We start from the raw sequence: 18,974 nt of genomic DNA, 5'->3' as shown, positions 1-18,974 counted from the left end.
AATGGCATGATGAGAGTAAGTTACCTCTCCTCCCTGAAGGACATAAACCATCAGGTCACCCTCAAAGGGTAGGGTGATGATTTTTTGCACACATGTAGGCCTTACACTGATGACAAAGGAGATGCATTTGACTTGCTACTTCATCTACTCTTTAAAACAGTTTTATCTCTGAAGATAGGAATAAAAATGTTTAGAAGAGAAGTGAGCAGCACAGCTGGACTGGATGAAGTGGAGGCTGCTGGCAACCCCCTCTGCACATAAAACCAACTCCATTTACTGGGCTGAAGTTTGTTTGCTTTTAAAGAGGCACAGGGAAGATGTAGTGAAATTTAATGCAGTCAACTCTAATTTGTAGATTTATAGATGTAGCTTTTAAAAAATGGCATTGAATTTATTTTTAGTATTATCCTTCTCAGGAAGAAGGAATGGGAAAAAGAACGACAGTGAAGCAGCACAGACACGTTTAACTGTCTGTGACAAGGCATCAAGCTATGAAGTTAGTCCTCTGTCCTAAGAGACAAAAAGCCGTGAGGAATGCTGTAAATATTGTAGCTTCATTATTAAGTATTAATTCCTTCTGGTTTATTGATGCAAGCTGCGTTAAGCAACTTCTTCCATGAATCTTCTATCCCCAGACTCTAAAAAATAAGGAAGATATACAGAAGATGGCAATGAGAGATAAACTGCAGATCCAGACAAACTGATGTTGTTACACAGCTGTTTCTAACAAGTATGTGTATTAACTCCGCTGATCCCCTTCCACGCCCCCTTTTTGGGGGGAGATTATAACTGCATGTGACTCTAAGCTTTAGAGGTCATATTTACCCAGGAATCACACTCACATCTGCCAAACTTCATTTAACTCTTCCTTAATCACGTTCTAGTAACCCACGCAACCTTCAAGTTTTTAATGCCAACTGAAACATCTCTTACTAGATAAAAATCAGGACTTTGATTAAGAGCACTCCTCTTCTTACAAAAGTGCTTATTTCCCTTGAATAAATCTCTGCAAGAGGCACCACGCAGGCATCTGGCTTGATACCACTCCTGACAAAAAAGAGGCAGATGTTGTGTGGTGGGAAGCCCCAAACAAAGCCAAGATGTGTCCAAGAACTAAAAAACTGAGCTTTGCAGGCTTTGTGATCTGTATCTGTTAGAGCATGCAAGTAAGCCATGTGCTCAGTGAAAACCTTGGGAGAGCCTCCACATACAAACCAACCCGACTACCAATATTTCTGAATCCTGTGAGTGCTTACAACAAAAAAGCTTCAGTACCTATTCCACCAACCGATCTCCTGTAAGCATCCTACACCTCAAAATGAATCGCAGCCTTAGGCTGGGGGCCTGGCCCTGAGAGAGGTAACACTGAAGGCCTGGTCCTTGAGGAATGGGTCACCTCAGCACTGAGAAGGTCTTCCCAGACAGACAGACTCCACTTCATGGCAGCACTACTAACTGCACTGAGACTTAACAGAAACATGGAGATTCTCTTGATCAACTTTGAACAAAGAGACATTAGAACGCTTCCTTTTTCAATCACAGAAGATGTTAATTATGAAAATGTTCCTTCCCATCTGGCTGTGATGTTCCTTCAGCTATATGTGGTGCTTTAACCCCAAAGGCACAGGCTGCTGCTTTCATTCTAATTTGTTTTCTGCAGTCCTGTAAGTACAACTCAAGGTTTACGGGCTGCTCCACAAGTTGTTCTTACTCCTGAACAGCTCTCTACAGAAGTGCTAAATTTAAACAGCCCAGGCAAGGAGCTCTCTGAATTTCTGAAGCACAAACAGCTCTTTAAGGAGCAGCCTTGTGGACTCACCATCACTGGCAGCTCAGCAGATCTGCTTTCACCTGTCTCTGTCCGAACATCACCCTGGTACATATGACTTTTGTATGTGTAATTTCAGAAAACTTCCAGAAATTTAGAGATTAGCTGTCTTGATGAGAAAGTAGATCATACTATTTGATTAGTGACAGAGAGGGAACAGATCCCAAACTGCCCAAGGAAGTGGTCCTTCTCCCTCTCCTTGATCTTCACCTTGTACACATGGAATTTCTCCTCATGGCCATCCAGAAGCACGTTCTCACCGACCCAATCATTTATTTATGCTGTTATTATTTATATATTAAATAAATAGAACAAACTTACAAAAATCCCAGGGATTCTTCACAGTTTGCATATCCTATTTCTAGTGAATCTACCCGAGGTTAGATTACATTTTGTCAAATGCACTTTAAAAACAGTTTTTTTCTCAGTTCTTGAACATGCAGGAATCACCTGGCCTGTTTCAGTCCTACCCAAAACAAATCTCTTCAGAAGATTTTCAGAGTATTCTCACTTGACACAAACCTACAAACACAATTTACCTGGAAGAATGGACTGTGTGACTGATGGTAACGACATAGCCTGCCCCTCCAACATCCAAGTAGGGACCAGTAAAGGTAATTAGCCCTGGATTAGCCACTGCATGCAAGTACCTAAAGGGAGCCAAGAGAAACATTTGTAATTAGTGAGAAAAAGTTACTTTAAACTTTAAAACAGTATCCTTGATTTTGCAGAAATACAGACAAGCGTTGAATTCTGCACCCTGTGAATAAAATGCTACCAAATTAATGCTGCTTAATATTAACCAAGCACCTAGGCATGACGAGGACCCAGATGTAAAGGAGACTGAATAAATGGTTCCTCAGTAGACACAACTGCATTAAAAAAAATAAATCAATTTACTTCTGCACCAAATATGTGTAATGTCATTCTAGACATTATTGTCCCACAATAATGCACGACGCGGTGTCAGTGGAGTCTCAGACTCTCAAAGGAAACACAATCAAAATCATGACACTGCAAACACAGGAGGAAGTGCATCCTACCAGCAGAATTCACACATGGAAATCTGGAAGGTTTCAGAAAGCAGTAACAAATTACAATCTTTTAAAACTTACTGTCAATGTAAAATAATCCAAAATTTTGTCAAATATCTTCCTACTGCCATAAGAAAATTTATAAACCCTTTTCACTATTGGAAATGCTTTTATGCATGGAGAAGCTATCACTTGGCTTTTTTCTGCCCCACTATACTAACTTGCAAGTTTCTGCTGCTCTGTTGAAGCAGCTTCACCGACTTGTACTTTATTACTGTTGTGCTTGCATCTTCTTCCCAAAACACTAACATTTGGCCTTATTTAAAAACAAGACACTATCTGATGCTGCATGTGGAGACTTAAAAACATGGTTTGAGGAAATCAGTGAAGTATGAAAGCAAAAACACAAAAACAAAAAATCCCAACCAATAATAAAAACAGTAAGAAAGGCCTTTAAAATGGAAACGAGGGGTTGTAAAGGTACAGTCGGCTCATTTACAGCATGAATGCGCCCCATTTATCTCCCTACAAAAGAAGAGCAATATTCCATCATCTTATTTGTCAGTAAAACCATAAGCAACAACAAAAAGGAAGAAAATCTAAAGAAAAGGTAATCAAGAACTACGGTAATGATCTTTCAGGGGAAACGTGGGTCAGGAGAGCTGCAGCAGGGGCGATGCCAGGGGCATTCAGAGCCCTCCCCGTCCAGCTGGAGGGCTGGGAGCCAGGCTCAGCTCGCGCCTCGCAGCCTTTCATGGGCTTGCTCCGAGTCACAGTGCGGCAGCACCTGGCTGGCTGCTTTCAACAAAGCGCACGTCAAAACACACTCCAGACGGCTCTCATGTCTCAGCCTCTCATTTGTAATGTATACAAATATTTTCCCAAATCAAATGCTAGTGCATAATTAATAGCTGGCAGCCAAGCCAGCAAATTCCTCTTTTAAAGCAGTGAAGAACCCACTGTAAACAAACAAACAAGATGACTTAAATATTCACAACCAAAAATGGCACAAGGAGCTGAAAAGGCTTCTGAGGGCTGAATTAGCTAATCCCTAAAGGGGATGCTCATTTTCTGAATATTTATATTCCCATCTGCTATAGCAGGGATACGAAACAAATGATCCTTTAAAACAAAATGGTTTGAAATTAGAACCAATAAAGGTTTTAACTAGCTGCATTTAAGCACCTTTTACCCACGATGAAAACATTTCTAGTTAAATAGTTTACAGCTGACCGTAACAAACCCAGGCTATGAAATCGATACCAAATATTTTCCTTTATTGCCCTCCCAGATTATCCAAAGCTTTGATAACAGGACCCTAAAACTCACCATTGTCTCCTGGTGGGATCAAATGCTTTGTCCATGAGGGAACCGGGGTAAATTCGGAGCACCCCATTGGGGGTTGCTATGTAACGGCGCACAATATAACTGTTCAGGCTACTCATTTCCATTTGTGTCATCCATTCATCTGTGACGTGACTGGTAGCCATTACTTCATTTCTGACAGAGAACTGCAAAACAAAGGCAGACCTAGCAGGGTTCCTCTAAGACTTGCATGAAAAGATAATAAGCTGCTCGCGGGGTTTCCTAAAGCGCGATCAGAGATCATCTAAACTCAATTACTTGTTTAAAGTCTTCTCACACCAGACTGATCTGGCACATTCCAAGCAAAGGAAAAGCTTATTATAATGAAATATTGTTGTCGTTATCTCCGTGGCTTTTAGCACTTGCTTTTTTAATTCAGGTAAATAAAAACACTGCTTTGCTCACAGAAAGAAATAGTTTTCTCATTGATACGTCTAGAATCACAAAAGTAGTTTCCACTAACAATTTTCTGCAGCTTTATTTTTCCTCACATTCATTTCAATAGCTGCTTATCAACTTTTTTTCCACCTCTTGGGGAAAGATGCCCTCCCCTTCCTCTCTTTGCTCCTGTGGGCCTTGAGGCCCATGGCTATCTCTCCATACATGGAGATACCACTCCAAATCACCCCTACTGCTTCACAGCCCTGTGAGCACCAGGAAATAAACGTTTCAGGTAGTGCCCTCCAGGATGAATGTTGTACAGTCCAGGAGGTCGAGCGAAAAGCCGTGGATGGGAGGAAAGCAGGGACAGAAGAGTGGCCAACACCAAGGACATACCTTAAGGCCAGGGTTAGCAATCAGGCGCGTGTTGTCGCTGAGGTACGCCGTGTAATGTTCCACCATCCGCTTTGTCTCGGGCTGGCTGAGATGTTCGTAAGGAGAAGAGAAGCTGCCTGCAGAGAGCATTACTGTAGGGCTTTCTAAAAAAAGGAAAATAGTAAAGAAGCTAAGGACAGTGAATTGGACATATTGCATTGTAAATACATTCATATCACGAAAGGGTTTTTGACATTGGTGTCCTATCTGAGGATATGTGGAAGGAATTATGCTGGCGTGCTCTCTACTCCTCTGTTTGCTCCTCCACTCTCCCACACATCGGTAGGAAAAGCACACAGCTTTTTGGGGTCGTGAACAGACTGTGAGTGAGGTGAGGAAATGTGAAGCTTTCCACCCAAACCAGGATGCTTACGAGCACAGCTTGTCTCCTGAGGCCCTGTCAAAACTCACTTTGCACAAACATTTCTACAGTGCTGGGTACAGTTTTTGTTAAAATACCGATCTCACAGCCATCTAGGCATAGCTGTGGCTCTGCTGCTCTGCTGCTTCCAGTAGGTAGACAACATATTCTTTGCTTCTGGCGATAGTCTTAATTGAAGAGGAAAAAAAAAGTAAGAGCAGCTCACTGCTTCAGATCTGCTATGCTGCTACCCATACACCTGAAAGGAGATCTTAATGAAAGCAAAGAAATGGCTAAATGGGATTTTTGCCATTCAGGACAGTGTAAAGGTGTACAGCAAGGGAAGCCAACACTTGGAAAACAGGCTGGCAGCAGTGGAGTAATTTAATGTCTTAATGTACCATGAATAAAGTTGTGAGGTTAAAAAAAAGCAGATATTGAAAAAAGGGAAGCCACTGAAGAGTCAGTGATGGAAATGCTCAAAAGGAAACAGAGGAGGCAGTGCAAGAGCTGGAAGAACCCAACAGTTGTCCTGCATCCACTCAGCGCTACGAAAGCATGGCCTAATGTCAACTATCTGCATTTGTAAACCGAAAATGCCACATAAAACAGGCTAAGAATGGAGAGAATGATGCAGCGTCATATGGCAAGGCTTATAAAATGCTAAAGGACTTCAACTCTCACACAAGGCAGTGGAGAACATAAATCACAACACAAGCTCCCAGTTCTGAAGCCAGCTCTCGACCCAACAGACCACACTAAATGCTCACGAATTACCTTTCTTGGTTCAAACACAGAAGCGACAAAGTTAATCCACTTACTCTGGGTGTTATTTGGTCAACTTTAGTGCCCTTGTTGTCAAAATCAACAATTTCTGAATTGCTGGTTTTTGAAAAAAACTACAGAAGTTGGTTTCCCTTAAGAAAAGAATGATTTTGTGATGAAGAAGAAATTATTTCTCCATGTTAAGGTTGGCTATGGCAGAGGAAGACACAAGAGAAGCCTTCAGTTCTAGACAATGAACAGAGAATTACAAATACAGAGGAGGGAGCTTACTAATAAATGTAGAGCTGGCAGGGTTGATTGTCAGAACAGACCAGCAAGTAATTTTTCATTGTGCATAACTGCAATTGACCAGACAGCTTTTTCTTTTTAAAAGAAAAATCATAATGCTGGTGCAGGGCTGAAGGTTGAGAACAACATCTTTTCTGAATATTTGACCCATGTAACCCAATTCTCAGTGTGCAACCGTCTCCAGAAGAAAAAATTAACTGGAGTAAGTGAAGCGATCTGCTTTTATTCACATTCCTCTAAAACACATCACGGTACATCCAGCAACCATATGTAGTGCAGTCATAACTTATGAACTTCTATTATAGTCCTTCATCTGCTTCCCAGACCAAATATTCTGATATGGCTACATTTTGCTTTGCATGAGGTTTTTCTACTTGTCAGTTTAGTACTGTGGTTTTGGGGTATTTTCCATTTATATCTTGTCTTTCTGGATAGAAAACAATCAAGACTAGGCACCACATTAAAGAAAGAAAGAAAAGAAAACAAAACTATCTTAAACAATTGACAGCAATTTCTATAGGTTTGTCAAATGCCTCCCTTACTCCTCCAGTCTAATCTCACTTCACTATTTGTGGCGCTGCATTATTGCTAAGAAAACATCCCAACTGTCTCTCTAATCCGTCATAAGACCTTAAAACCTTGCTACAAACAAAAGCAGTTAATACAGAACTTCTTATAAAATGGCACAGATTTTAGCAAAACCAAGAAGATTAAATTTTAAACGTAAATGTTAGTAACTTATGTATATGTATAGAAATTATATGTTCTTAGGATGTGTTATGTGCCAATAAACTGCTTTACAGCCAAGTGAACAGAACTTAGTTTTAAGCTTGGTGAGACATCTTTTACTCTCCCCACTATACTTTCTGGGAACTTTATCAAGCAGGACTGACAGTGTAGCTATCTCCTGCTTGGATGAGCAGTCTCTCTGCATTCACCCACGCATGTGCTCTCCAATGAGCAAGTTAGCTCTGATCACTGAAGAGCAAAAAAGCCGGGTAAGGCTGAGTTTCTAACCAGCCTTGGAGGAAAAAAACTCTCTCCAGAGGACAGTACTTCCAGCATTTTGTGAGAAGAGTTTTACTTTCTGCTGCCCCACTCCCCAGCAGCATCACGATGTCAAGAAGGACTACCAGGGCTTTACCTAAGGTTGCCAGCTGCTTGAAGTGCAGGCAGGCGTTGGGCTGGCCCAGCAGATCCAGTCGATGATACAGGAGCTTGCTGCTGGGGACAGTGTTGAGATTCTTAAGCTGCTTTACGGGTATTTCTGGTTGTATCACCACGACACACAGAATAAAGGAGGTGTCCTGGACCTACAAAACACAGACAAGTTGTTAATTCCTTCCCTCCATTGCTCAGACAGCAGTGATTTCTAACACTGGGTCACGGATACTTATTGAAGGGTCATTAACAGATAGGCTCCAAGCTCATGGTTGATAAAAACACATTGGTGTTCCTATTAGGAAGAGTACGAGCAATTTAACTCCAGAGAGTAACATTTTATCATTACTACACTAACTTGAGTGCTGCATGTGCTACATGCTTTCATTGGAAAAAATATATATTTTTTTAAGCACCCTCTAGTACTTCAGACTAGCAAAACTTGGAGCTGCCCAGCTGCCCTGTAAGGGGGGTTGATATTTAATGTGGCATTACAACATTAGACAACCTCTTCTGTGAATTTCTGTTACCCAATGACTGGTTTAATCTCTTAAAGTTGCTCGGCTTAATCTTTAAGCTTGTATTTAATTTAATACTGTGAAATGATCCACAAGCGCCCTCCTAAGCCTGTTGGCACATAGAGGTAGCCAATTATTTATGGCATCGGTAAAATTCATCTGGATTGTGTTTAATTTTAGGTTCCATTTTAACCCCAAGGTCAAGATTAGTGTTCAGATATGTTCAAAAATTAAACTGAAAAACTGAAGACAGCTGTTAGAAGCTCTCTTGCAACTGTTAACATAGCCTGTTGCATATGCATTGTACTCAGCTTCAAGGAAAGCTGTTATATAACTAATGTTAATAAGAAAAGTGTTAAATTACAGCAAACATCATTAACGGCTTCTGATATAATTCTGAAATGAGATAGGATCAGAATGAGAAGCTGACATTTTCCCTATTAAGTTAATTAATGAATCACACTACTCTGCCCCAAACATAACAACAGTAATAAACAAAGGAATGACTTAATGCCATAAGATGCCTCAGCCCCGTGTTTGTACTTGGCCTCCTTACACATCGCTCAGCACGCAGCACGCTCTTCAGCCCAGCACAAGTTTACTTCCATTGGGAAAGCAGGGTACAGTCACCACGTAACTGTACATCACCCTTGTCTCATGAAATAGGTGCCATCATGAAGAGAGAGCACGCATGTCCATATAGACACGTGTCCAAAGTTTACATGGTAACTTACATGAAACTGTAATTTCACTCATTCTTTACTAAAAAAAAAACAAACCACAGATTCATGCAGCTTGAGTAATTCAAACCTTTCCTGACTCAATAGCAACATTTTGTGCTTCACTATATTCAATATGTTGATATACTCTTCAATGCTTTGACTTACTTGATGCCAATGTGCAACAGTGCCACTTTAAGCACTTACCATTTTCCAGGCATAGCTGACATTGTAGGCTTCTTTCCCAATTTCTCTCAGTTTGTTTACATGCCAAGACAGTGAGGAGTTCACAGGAACCGTAATGATCTGACTGCCCAGGGGAATGCTACATTGGCAAAAACAACATCCAACGTTTTATTAAACACAGAGAAAGCTCCTAAGCAGTACGCTTATAAAACATATCACAAGATATGAAGAGGTCAACTGTTATCGGTCTTCAATGAACAGAAAGATTGTTGTCTGCTGAAAATGTGTTTGTGTACCACCACATTTTGAGTCTGATCTGTCTTTTGCAACAAAAGAAAAAAGAAGCCTTTCAATTTCTGTTCTGTACATTCATTCAGCACATGACCACAACTCATCTTTTCCTGGCACACTATTAATACTGGAATGGTCCTCACTTACTACCACCTTAAATTTAAAATTTGAAAGGCAAGGCAGACTTGAAATTAGATGTAATTTACAGAGTCAGCAAGGTTTATGTTTACATATATTACCTTGTATCTGTGTCTACTCTACTGTTGCTTCCTGGCCAGAAATGTTGAAATTCATGCTTGAAGACAAGAACTAGTCTACGACTTTAGCAACGTGCCAGTTCTTAAGAAGGAAGTCAAGCATAAGATTTGCAATGTTGGTCACAAAAGTGTAGTTTCTCCAAAGTCTATCAGACATAGAGGGAAAGAAGGTGAAGGAAGTTCACCCCCTCAAAAAAAAAATAAATTCTTACATAATTAAGACTAGGAGATACCCAATTACAGCTGTAAGCACAGTAATGCAAGGTAACAGAGACAATCAAAGTCCTGTATTAACAATCACGTTAATGAGAATTCATTTACTCAGTTGGACTTGCATCCTGGATCACTCACCTCAGGATGTTCTGCCGCACCAGCTCAAATTTAGGAATGTTCTCATAATGTATAATATCTGTGTGGAGCGGTGGCTCAGACAGCAGATAGGGCCTGGTGAGGGATGGGTGCATAAGGGTGTATCCTAAAAAATAAAGACAAAGACATGCGCTAAATGCATTAAGATAACTAAGCCCAGAGTGAATGTTTATAGGGAAAAAAAGAAAAACAATACAGTAACTACATGCAGGTGCTGCTCAAATTGTACACATTAATAAAAGTGAACAAGCAATATTATCATCAAAGAAGTTGCAAAGTAAAAACTACTGCAGTTGCAAAGAAAAGCTCAAAGAACCAAGCAATAAAAACAACTTGGGATCAGAAGAAAACAGTTTACACATGTATGCACCAGTTTTGCCTTTTGCCCTATACACAGAAACACGTAACAACAATTTCAGCAGCAGTAAACATTTCCACATCAAAACTCCAATACTGAAATTTCGTGTCATGAATCCACCTACAGTCTCTAGCTGGCTGGCAACTCTCAAGCAAAACTAACCGAACACCACACAATTAATCCTCTAATAAACATTACCATTCATTATTTATAGACAATTTAGATACATGAGAATTAAGCATTTACTTTTGATAGCTAATGACCTCAGTGGGTGTAAGAATATTTTAACCTAGAAGTTACCTTTGTTATCGATGAGAAACGTGTAGGAACCCAATGAGTCCTGGTAATAGGTGACATCTTCCAAGATATATGCAAGATTAACATCTACTCCAACAATCCCCAGCAGCAGGTTTCCAAAGTAACATGGTTTACTTACAGTCATTATCAGGCCTTAAAATGAGAGAAATAACAGAAAAAAATCAGCAATCTCCAGTTAATTTCTGGCAGAGGTAACAGCTTGTGCTTTATCATTTCAAAGTGTTATGCAGTTAAATTTCATACAGTATTACGTGCTGAAATATGGGGAAAAATGGTGTGCCTATGGGAAGCTGAGCAGGTCATCTGCTGTGTCCAGCTGTTTTTAGCCACTCTCACCAGTTATTTTTTGTTTCTGATAGTGACCTAAGGTACATTTAATCAACGTACATGTATTAAAATACACAGAACATGTAATGTTTTGGGTTTGTTGTTGTTTTTTTTGTCAGCCTACAAGTGAATGCCTTATAAATAAGAATCATTCACATGAAAAAACAAGATACTATTTTGTTCCTTCAATGCTGTCATTTAAGGCAACTGCAAAAAAGGAGAGGGGAGGAAGGGAGATGGAGAGAATTCATACCTGTAAAGCAACATCAGGGATGAATTATTGCTCATCTAATTGCATATTCAGAATATTAAGCCTCCTCTGCTTAACTAAATCCCAATATAGACACTGTACTGGGAATTATACCTGTAATTACACGATCGTTTGAGAAGCATCTCTTGTGCCTGAGGTAGGAACTTTAGGTAATGCCTTACTTCTCCTACTTTCTACGCCACTGCTATTTAGAAACTCTTCCTTCAAACCAATCTACAATTTATTTGCATGCATAAACACTGCAGTGTACTTAAAAGCTTATGTAAGCAAAACTTTCTCTGTTGCACCATTTCTAATCCTTCTGATGCTCACATTTTCCATTATACTTGGATATGGCTTTGTGAGAGAATAATAATAAAGCTTAATTACAGAGGTTAAGAAACACAGCAAGAAACAAGCACTCTGACTCAGAGCAGATTTACTCGGGAATGGTCTTAAATTTGTTTTGGGACTCAAAACAAAACCTAAACTCAGGCACCTTTGAAAACCATTCAGCATAACCCCTAACTACTCCTAGGTAGTAGCGAACACTAAGAATATGCGAAGTCTTGAATGAACAAATACAGAATTTGTACATTGTCCTAGCAATATGAAATCACCAGTGTGATTTCCTAACATCATCGTCACGTTTTTCACCTCTCTTTACAGAAAGTCCTAGAGATGTGTCTGGTGAGCTACCCAAGACCAAGCAGGGGTTTACCTCCAAACCCTCCAGCTCTGACCTTTCAGGTGCACACCCTGATAGCCATCACTGACATCCATCAGTGCTACGCCTTGATTCTCTCTGATTTTGCTCCTACAGCCAGATAACAGATGAAGTTGAACACACAGTGTTTGTTATAGTGGCATTGAGTTTTAAGGTAAAAGGGCAGATCCACGCACCTTCCACCATGTCAACACAAATTAGCCCCTGATGGGAGAGCCAGGCTGCAGACATCCGCTGCATTAAGGTATTCTTCAGGATACAATCACAGTCCAGGGAAAAACTGACAGCAGGCTTCCACTAAATTCGATGCATGCCTTGCTGCCAGACTGCTCGGGGCCATGGACAGCCGGCTGTCAGGGCAGCCCAGCTCTGCTGAAGCTAGAAGAGCTAAGGAGCACATTTTGGACAGCATTTAATCATCTCTTTATGCCACCATTAAGCTGGTCGCCTTCCCTCTCTTACAGGGGTCTGACTGCCAGTGCCTGGCATCCCCATCTTCACAGACAGGACAGAAAAAAGGAAATTGCAGCAGCAATGACGACTCAAAAGTCATGTGCATGGCTCCAGAGCAGAGGAGGAAAGGGAGGCTCGGGTGATGATAAGTTTTCTCTCTTCCAGTCTGGGAAACTATGCAATCCTCTCAGTCTGCTCTAAGACCTCAAGCCGTATGCAAGTACTGAAATAATGAACCCTGCAACGGTGCAGCATGGTCGTGGGTGTCACTTCAGTGTGACAACGTTGCTTTGCTCAAGTAGAAAGAATTTCTCTCCACAGATTAAATTCTGGGATGCTATATATATATATTCACATACATGAGAACAAATTCATCCCTGAGAATCCAACCTAAATGTATCTACCTCCACGTCCTATTACTCTTCTTTTCATAACTAGACTTTCTGCAGATAAAAAGCCCATGGGCATGAAAGGCAAATTTTACATCTGCTTTGGAAACATGCCCAGAAGAATCACCTTGCAAGACTACAGCATATTTGGGAATACATAAGCAAAAGGGAACCTAATTGCATAGATTTTTATACCCAATTTGAATGTAAGCACTTACCATCTCCCATTTCATCCGAGAAAGGCAAGCTGAAGACTGCCTCATCAATCATTCGGTTGGGGAGGTTGGTATAGAATCGGCCAACTGTAGTTTCCAGGTTACTCAGCTGGTTTAGGACCATCATGCTGCCCTTGATCACTGGCAGGGCTGTTCGATCCGGCACCCCGTACTTCACCGAGTTCTGCTCTGCCAAGTCTCGCAGGAAGGCCAGTTCTTTCAAACCTGTCACTCCCTCTGAAACCAAGAAATATAAGGAAGGAGATAAAAGAAGCTTACTGTCCATCAAGACTTCTGTATCTTACTCCCAAGTGCCATAAATACAAGTAATTAGCTAGTACGAAACGTAATAAGGTTACCTCTTCACATACTCTGAGATACAGCACGCAAAAATTCAACACGCTGTTCATACCACCACTTTAAACAAAGATTCCTTTTAACAAAGACTTATGTGACCTATAAATCCACAGGACAGCTCTTTGTTCTCCACTGGTGGCTAGTCCACGTAAAGAACCCGGCACATATTATACACCCTTGGAGATAACAGGCTTTGTTCTTTAGCTTAAACATTAAAGCCTCACGTTTTACATAAGTCCCAGGCTCAATTCCTGCAGGCAAATCAAAGACTTTTGTACATATTAGGACTCAAATGAGTATTTAAACATACAGTAAAATGATATATTAGCTTAAGCATTAGTTTCCTTGGCTAGAGCCTGTGTGCAATTTTCAGTAATGCAACGTACAACCCTCTTCGTGAAGAGCTTTGCTAGAAAACAGAGGAAGCCAAACTGAGCGGGTGATCTTCATATTTAACTTCACCCTCAAGTAAGGTCCTCAGTTATCAAAGCACTCAGGTTGTTTGATGTTATATTCATGCTTACTGGCTAACAACTCCAATCTAAGTCACATGTATGCTCATTTTGTGGGAGCGAGGAGCACTGGCAATGCCAGGAAGGTTTACAGTTGCAACAGTTATCAAATTTAATTCAGTCTGATTACCACTAGACTTTCTAGGCAAAAATCTTTTATATCCTGAGCAGCTGCACTTTGATATATAAGCACATTGTGGCACAGGGTTTCGTACATTAAAGAGGCAACATCTGGATATGGCCTGGGGATTACATGGACCAAAATCCATTAACAAACTGCTCCCAACAGGGCGTGGAATTACACTTGGATGAGCTTAATAAACTGGCTGTGCTACGAAAGGGAATTTCCATCCACTGGAAGGAGAACATCTCTCACCATTCATAAGCGCGTACGTGAGAATCATTACGGAGTTGTTGAGGAAACTATTTTCTTCGTTGATGACGCGTAGAGTCGCCTTTTTATCATCTTCTGAGGAATCCTTCGATGTGATCCCAGCCGAGAGATAAATGATGACCATATCAGTATCTAAAACGAATATTGCAGACAGTTCATTAGAGTTTTAACTCAGGAAAGCATTGTGGTAAGAGTCCTGATGTCTGCTTGCAAACGTATATTGCCAACAGCTTCATTTTTAAGATTCAGAGGAATCTACAGTGGGTAAGCAAACTGGAGCCTTACGAATTACATCTTTTGTTATTAAACATCCATTCACACTATTTAGCAACCCCCTGCTTGGCTTGGTGCCTACCTGCTTCCCAGAAGGCACACTGATGGTGTTTGTGGAGCAGACCCCACCAACACAGCCTGGCCTGGCTGCAACTGGGCAGGAGTACGCTCACAATGAGCATGCAGCGTGCTGCAGAGGCCTCTTAACAAGACTTAACAAGAGCAATAAGCCTGAAAGTTTCACCTGCTGAGCCCTGATCTCCCCTGCAGAGTGGAACTGTGTGCCTCACGGGGCAGCACCTGCCTGCATTTCCTACAAGAGAAGTGCACGGTGCTTTCTGACAGGCAGCACGGGAGCTCAGGATGCCACGGGATGAAGGGCACCTTACTTTTCCTGTGGTGTAGGTCTGAGCATAATGCCTGAGAAATGCAACGCAACACGCAGCCCTTCATCTCCGGCTCCCTTTGCATGAAGCTGAACACGTTTTTCAAGCCGAGTATGTTCTGTGCGAACGGCCTGCCTCGAAGCCTTTGAACATGCAAATCCCAATCTTTGCTTACACGCAATCTGATTTCATCATCTCAGTGTTAGAAGTGTTTTATGCATATAATTAAGACACTTGTAGTGATCGTGCAACACCACATAATCTGAAGCACATGAGGTCTGCTGGTTGTATGCCAACTTTGTTGTCCCATCTGTTATCTTTTATTTTCTAAATAGTTATGAATATTGACTTGGATATTTTGTCCTCCTGACTTGAAAAGCCCTTCAGCCAGAAGTGGGTTTTGACACAAACGAGTATGACAAGCTGTTTTTTCATAGGGAATTTCTGCTGTATTTTTTTTTTAAGAAGCTAAAGATAGAAATAAAAGCAAAGCCAGGTGTTAATACAGCTTTAGCTGTATTTAAGGAAAGCCATTCATCTGTTTCCCAGGCTACAGCACAGATATTTTATATCGCAGCCAGGGGACGATGCTTTTAACACGTTTTTAATATATATGTGTGATTTAACATATCTATCTGTGTGTATACACACACACATATAGGCAGGCTACCTATTTGCCTTGGGTTTTCAAGGGATGTTGGCTCTCAGGGACAGCCTTCTCTTACACTTTGGGATGAGGGTCTGCTGAGCAAGACGGCAGTAGGAACTGGCACGAGGCAGGAAATCCTGACGTGTTCAGCAGCACAATTCCTCCATCACATACCAGGAGTTCCCTTCTAACTTTTCCAACGTGAATTCAGGAGCAAGGTTGTATCTCAATAGCTTCCCTGACACACCCATACATTGTTCTCCAGGAACAGGATGTTAGAAAATTAACGTTAAAATGAATAATACTTTTTCTTTTTTTCTTTTTTAAAGATAAAAAGATTATTTATAAGAAAATGAATCATGGCTTATAAACATCCTCTTCTCGTATCTGCTGTGTCTCACCCTGCGAATTCTGAAACTTGCTATGTTCATATTACATCTTCAAAAATCTTTCAGAGAAAACCTAAATCCACAGTATTTACCTTTTATTTTAATTTTACATACTTCTGCTCCCAATAATTGTTCCAAATGAAACCTAATAAAAACATGTTCTTCCACATTAGTGAAGAGGACGCCAAAACCTTCTCATCCTAACACACAAACAATGCCAAACAGAAAAGGTACGTAGGAGGATGTTGTAAGATTCACAGACAACGTTCTTGGAATAACTACCCATGACTAATATGTCTTATCCCAGCCAGCTTCAGCAGCCATAGATTTTTTTTTCTTTTTCTCTAGAAAGTTGCACCCCTTTCATCATTTTGCCAGAGGATGGTAAAAACCTGCCCTTGACAACCCTGTCTTTCAGCTAAGCAATGTACAGACAGATAAATGCTTCACTTTATCTATGGCCTAAAGCTCAGAAGTTGAACGAACCTTTAATAGCAAAAGCACCATTTTATAAACTGAGGGAAAGTGACCTGAAATAGGAGCACATTTCCTTAGTCTTTCAAAAGCACTTTCATCCCTGGGCTTTTCTTTTCAACCTTCCTCCGTTCTGCACAGCAAGCTGAGCTGCTGCCCTCCAGGACAATGACAAATTTGCAGTCATCTGAGCGGGCCCAGGACCAGGCTGTGGGATCTGTGTTACATAAACGAATTGGCTGAAATGACGGAGATCAGGCTGCTCCCTCCACCCTGCCACGGCCCTGGCAGTGCTACTTGACTCCCACAAGCACTCAGAGCCTTAAGAGCTGCCTTTCCTCAGCTTCCTGGTAAGCAAATGTGCCGCTTGATTTCACATCCATCTTTTCCACATCTTGCACCACGTCCCCATTACAAAAAACAAACACAAAATAAAAGAGCTTTGGGAATGGGAAAGAGAAAGCCCCTTATGCATACACCAAACCAGGAGGGCATTAGATGAAGGAAAATTTATTGAGGTCAGCCTCAGGTTCCATAAAATATCACCCATAACTGGTATTCTCAAAACACCCTTTTCCCTGAGAAGTAAGGACCACATCCTAGGATTCCAGTAAGGGAATTACCCACATCCATTCATTTTAGCAATATGCCAATGAACCTGCAGCAACAGCAATTTCCATTGAAAGGACCCCTGCACACCTCTAGGACATAATCCTGTTATCAGCAATGCACTCCTGCAATTTCATCTTATAGTTTAAAAGAAAGTCAGCAAGTAGAATAAATTTAAAAGGAATGGCGACATTCAACAGCCATTCGTGAAGATTTCAGATCAAGTAAATGCTATTTAATAAAAAACAAACTTTTTTTTTTTGGATATTCCAGACACTACATTTCTTCGGCCTCTGTCAAAGTGAGAATCTCAAAAAAATATAATTGCAAGCCTCAGAAATAATCAGGATTACACAACAAGAGACTTACTTCCTTGGAGTTTCGTGCCATTGTTTGTATTTCGTATCAACTGGAAAGCCTTTTGAAATCCTACTGCATGCTGTGTAGGGCTGTCAGATGACTTTATACTGCTAACGAAGGTGGACATCTTCCTTTTTGTCTCACTAGTGGCAGGAGACAGAAACGTCTTATAGCACTGATCCAGCGAGCAGGTTCTTACTGTGTCTGCCACGGTTAACACAGAGATCTTAAAAGAGAAGAAACTATATTGGATTACCTTACCATTTATAATTCCTTACATACCAATATAGAAAACACAATGATAAGCCAACTGAAGAGATTTGGTGGATTTAAATTCAATTGTTAAGAAATAAATGCTTGAGGCATAAATCCATCAAATTTGAAAAGGATTAGACTTATGGTGATTTCAAGAAAAAGAGACTTCGGTCTTTGTTTCTCAGATGAAGTCAGCTCCGCTCATACATAATAGTTACTGCACTGTTCAGGGCAGAAACCTAAGCAGACTGGAGATATCTGAAAACAAAATCAGCAGAGAGCATTTCCAGGAAATCCTTGAGTGTCTGTAGAAAAGTGGAGGCTGCACAGAAAATGGAAAAAAGAAAACCCTCTACAGGGTTTTCACAAGAGAATTGTTAGGATTTTTTTTTAAAAAAATGTTTTAATCAAGGTGACCAGATCTACCATCAATTTTTATCCTGTAAATGAGTTAAGGCACGTAGTGGTAACACTTGTGCTAATATACATATAACATACCAATCTAATTAAACGAGTGGCATGCTTTATTCTAAATTATGACTGATGCAAGAAAGTCACAGAATAAAGCAGTAATTATTTACTCGTTTAACAGGTTTCGTAACCACTGAGCTACTGACCAAGTAATCTCGCTCTCAAATGTATTTTCTTCATTATAGGTCTCTATTCAGACAAATACGTTTGGCACTTAAATGTAAGTACTATTAATTCTGGTTAACTGTAAGCATTATTATACTGCATGAAAACTCTCTAAAAGCAAAGAAGTTAGAGGTGTTTTTTCCATACTATTATCTTAAGGCAAAGATTGTAACCAGTAATTCTTCAATGTAATTTGACTGAAACTCCCTTCCAACTAGGAAAACAAGCAGCAAGAGTAAGCAAGGTCCCACTAACAGAGAATTACTGGAAGTACAGACAGAACTGGGGACTGCTTACGGACTTGTACAAGCACCTTTTGTGCCCATGTTGTAATCCCTACTTCAAACAAAAAGATGGGTTAAGTGACTTTCTCAATGTCAAGTTGAATGTATATGGCAGAACAAGAAATACAATACAGATTTCTTGGCCTTTTGCTTTATCCTTTTCTTGCTGGTATCACGGCCGTCTGGGAATCTTCCAAACACTAATTACATTTCAGATCACTCCAAAATAACAGCAGAATAAATCATTTCCATTTTCCCAGGCAAGAGGACAGCCTCAGAGGCAAAATGAGTCACTCAAAGCAACACTTCAGAAATCAGTCATCAAGTTCAGAGCATGGTTCCAGTTGCCTGCTGTATCTCACTGCTGACCATCACCTGAA

At 40.6% G+C, this 18,974-nt stretch overlaps 1 protein-coding gene across 6 annotated transcripts in view; it reads right to left on the bottom strand.

Moving 5' to 3' along the window:
* CACHD1 (cache domain containing 1) overlaps nt 1–18,974 on the bottom strand; it is a 99,582-nt gene that overhangs the window by 18,282 nt on the left and 62,326 nt on the right. For all 6 annotated transcript variants that reach the window (XM_072041808.1, XM_072041809.1, XM_072041810.1 and 3 more), the window contains exons 7-16: nt 17,429–17,645; nt 14,262–14,411; nt 13,020–13,253; nt 10,638–10,787; nt 9,962–10,085; nt 9,084–9,201; nt 7,623–7,791; nt 5,005–5,147; nt 4,192–4,373; nt 2,368–2,478 (exon numbers count right to left, since the gene is read on the bottom strand). In XM_072041808.1, the coding sequence (XP_071897909.1) occupies nt 2,368–2,478; nt 4,192–4,373; nt 5,005–5,147; nt 7,623–7,791; nt 9,084–9,201; nt 9,962–10,085; nt 10,638–10,787; nt 13,020–13,253; nt 14,262–14,411; nt 17,429–17,645 (1,598 nt within the window). The remainder of the gene's footprint in view (nt 1–2,367; nt 2,479–4,191; nt 4,374–5,004; nt 5,148–7,622; nt 7,792–9,083; nt 9,202–9,961; nt 10,086–10,637; nt 10,788–13,019; nt 13,254–14,261; nt 14,412–17,428; nt 17,646–18,974) is intronic.

This window comes from Anas platyrhynchos, chromosome 8 (genome assembly GCF_047663525.1).
Source record: "Anas platyrhynchos isolate ZD024472 breed Pekin duck chromosome 8, IASCAAS_PekinDuck_T2T, whole genome shotgun sequence".
NCBI lineage: Eukaryota > Metazoa > Chordata > Aves > Anseriformes > Anatidae > Anas > Anas platyrhynchos.
This window is presented reverse-complemented; position numbering and strand designations above follow the sequence as displayed.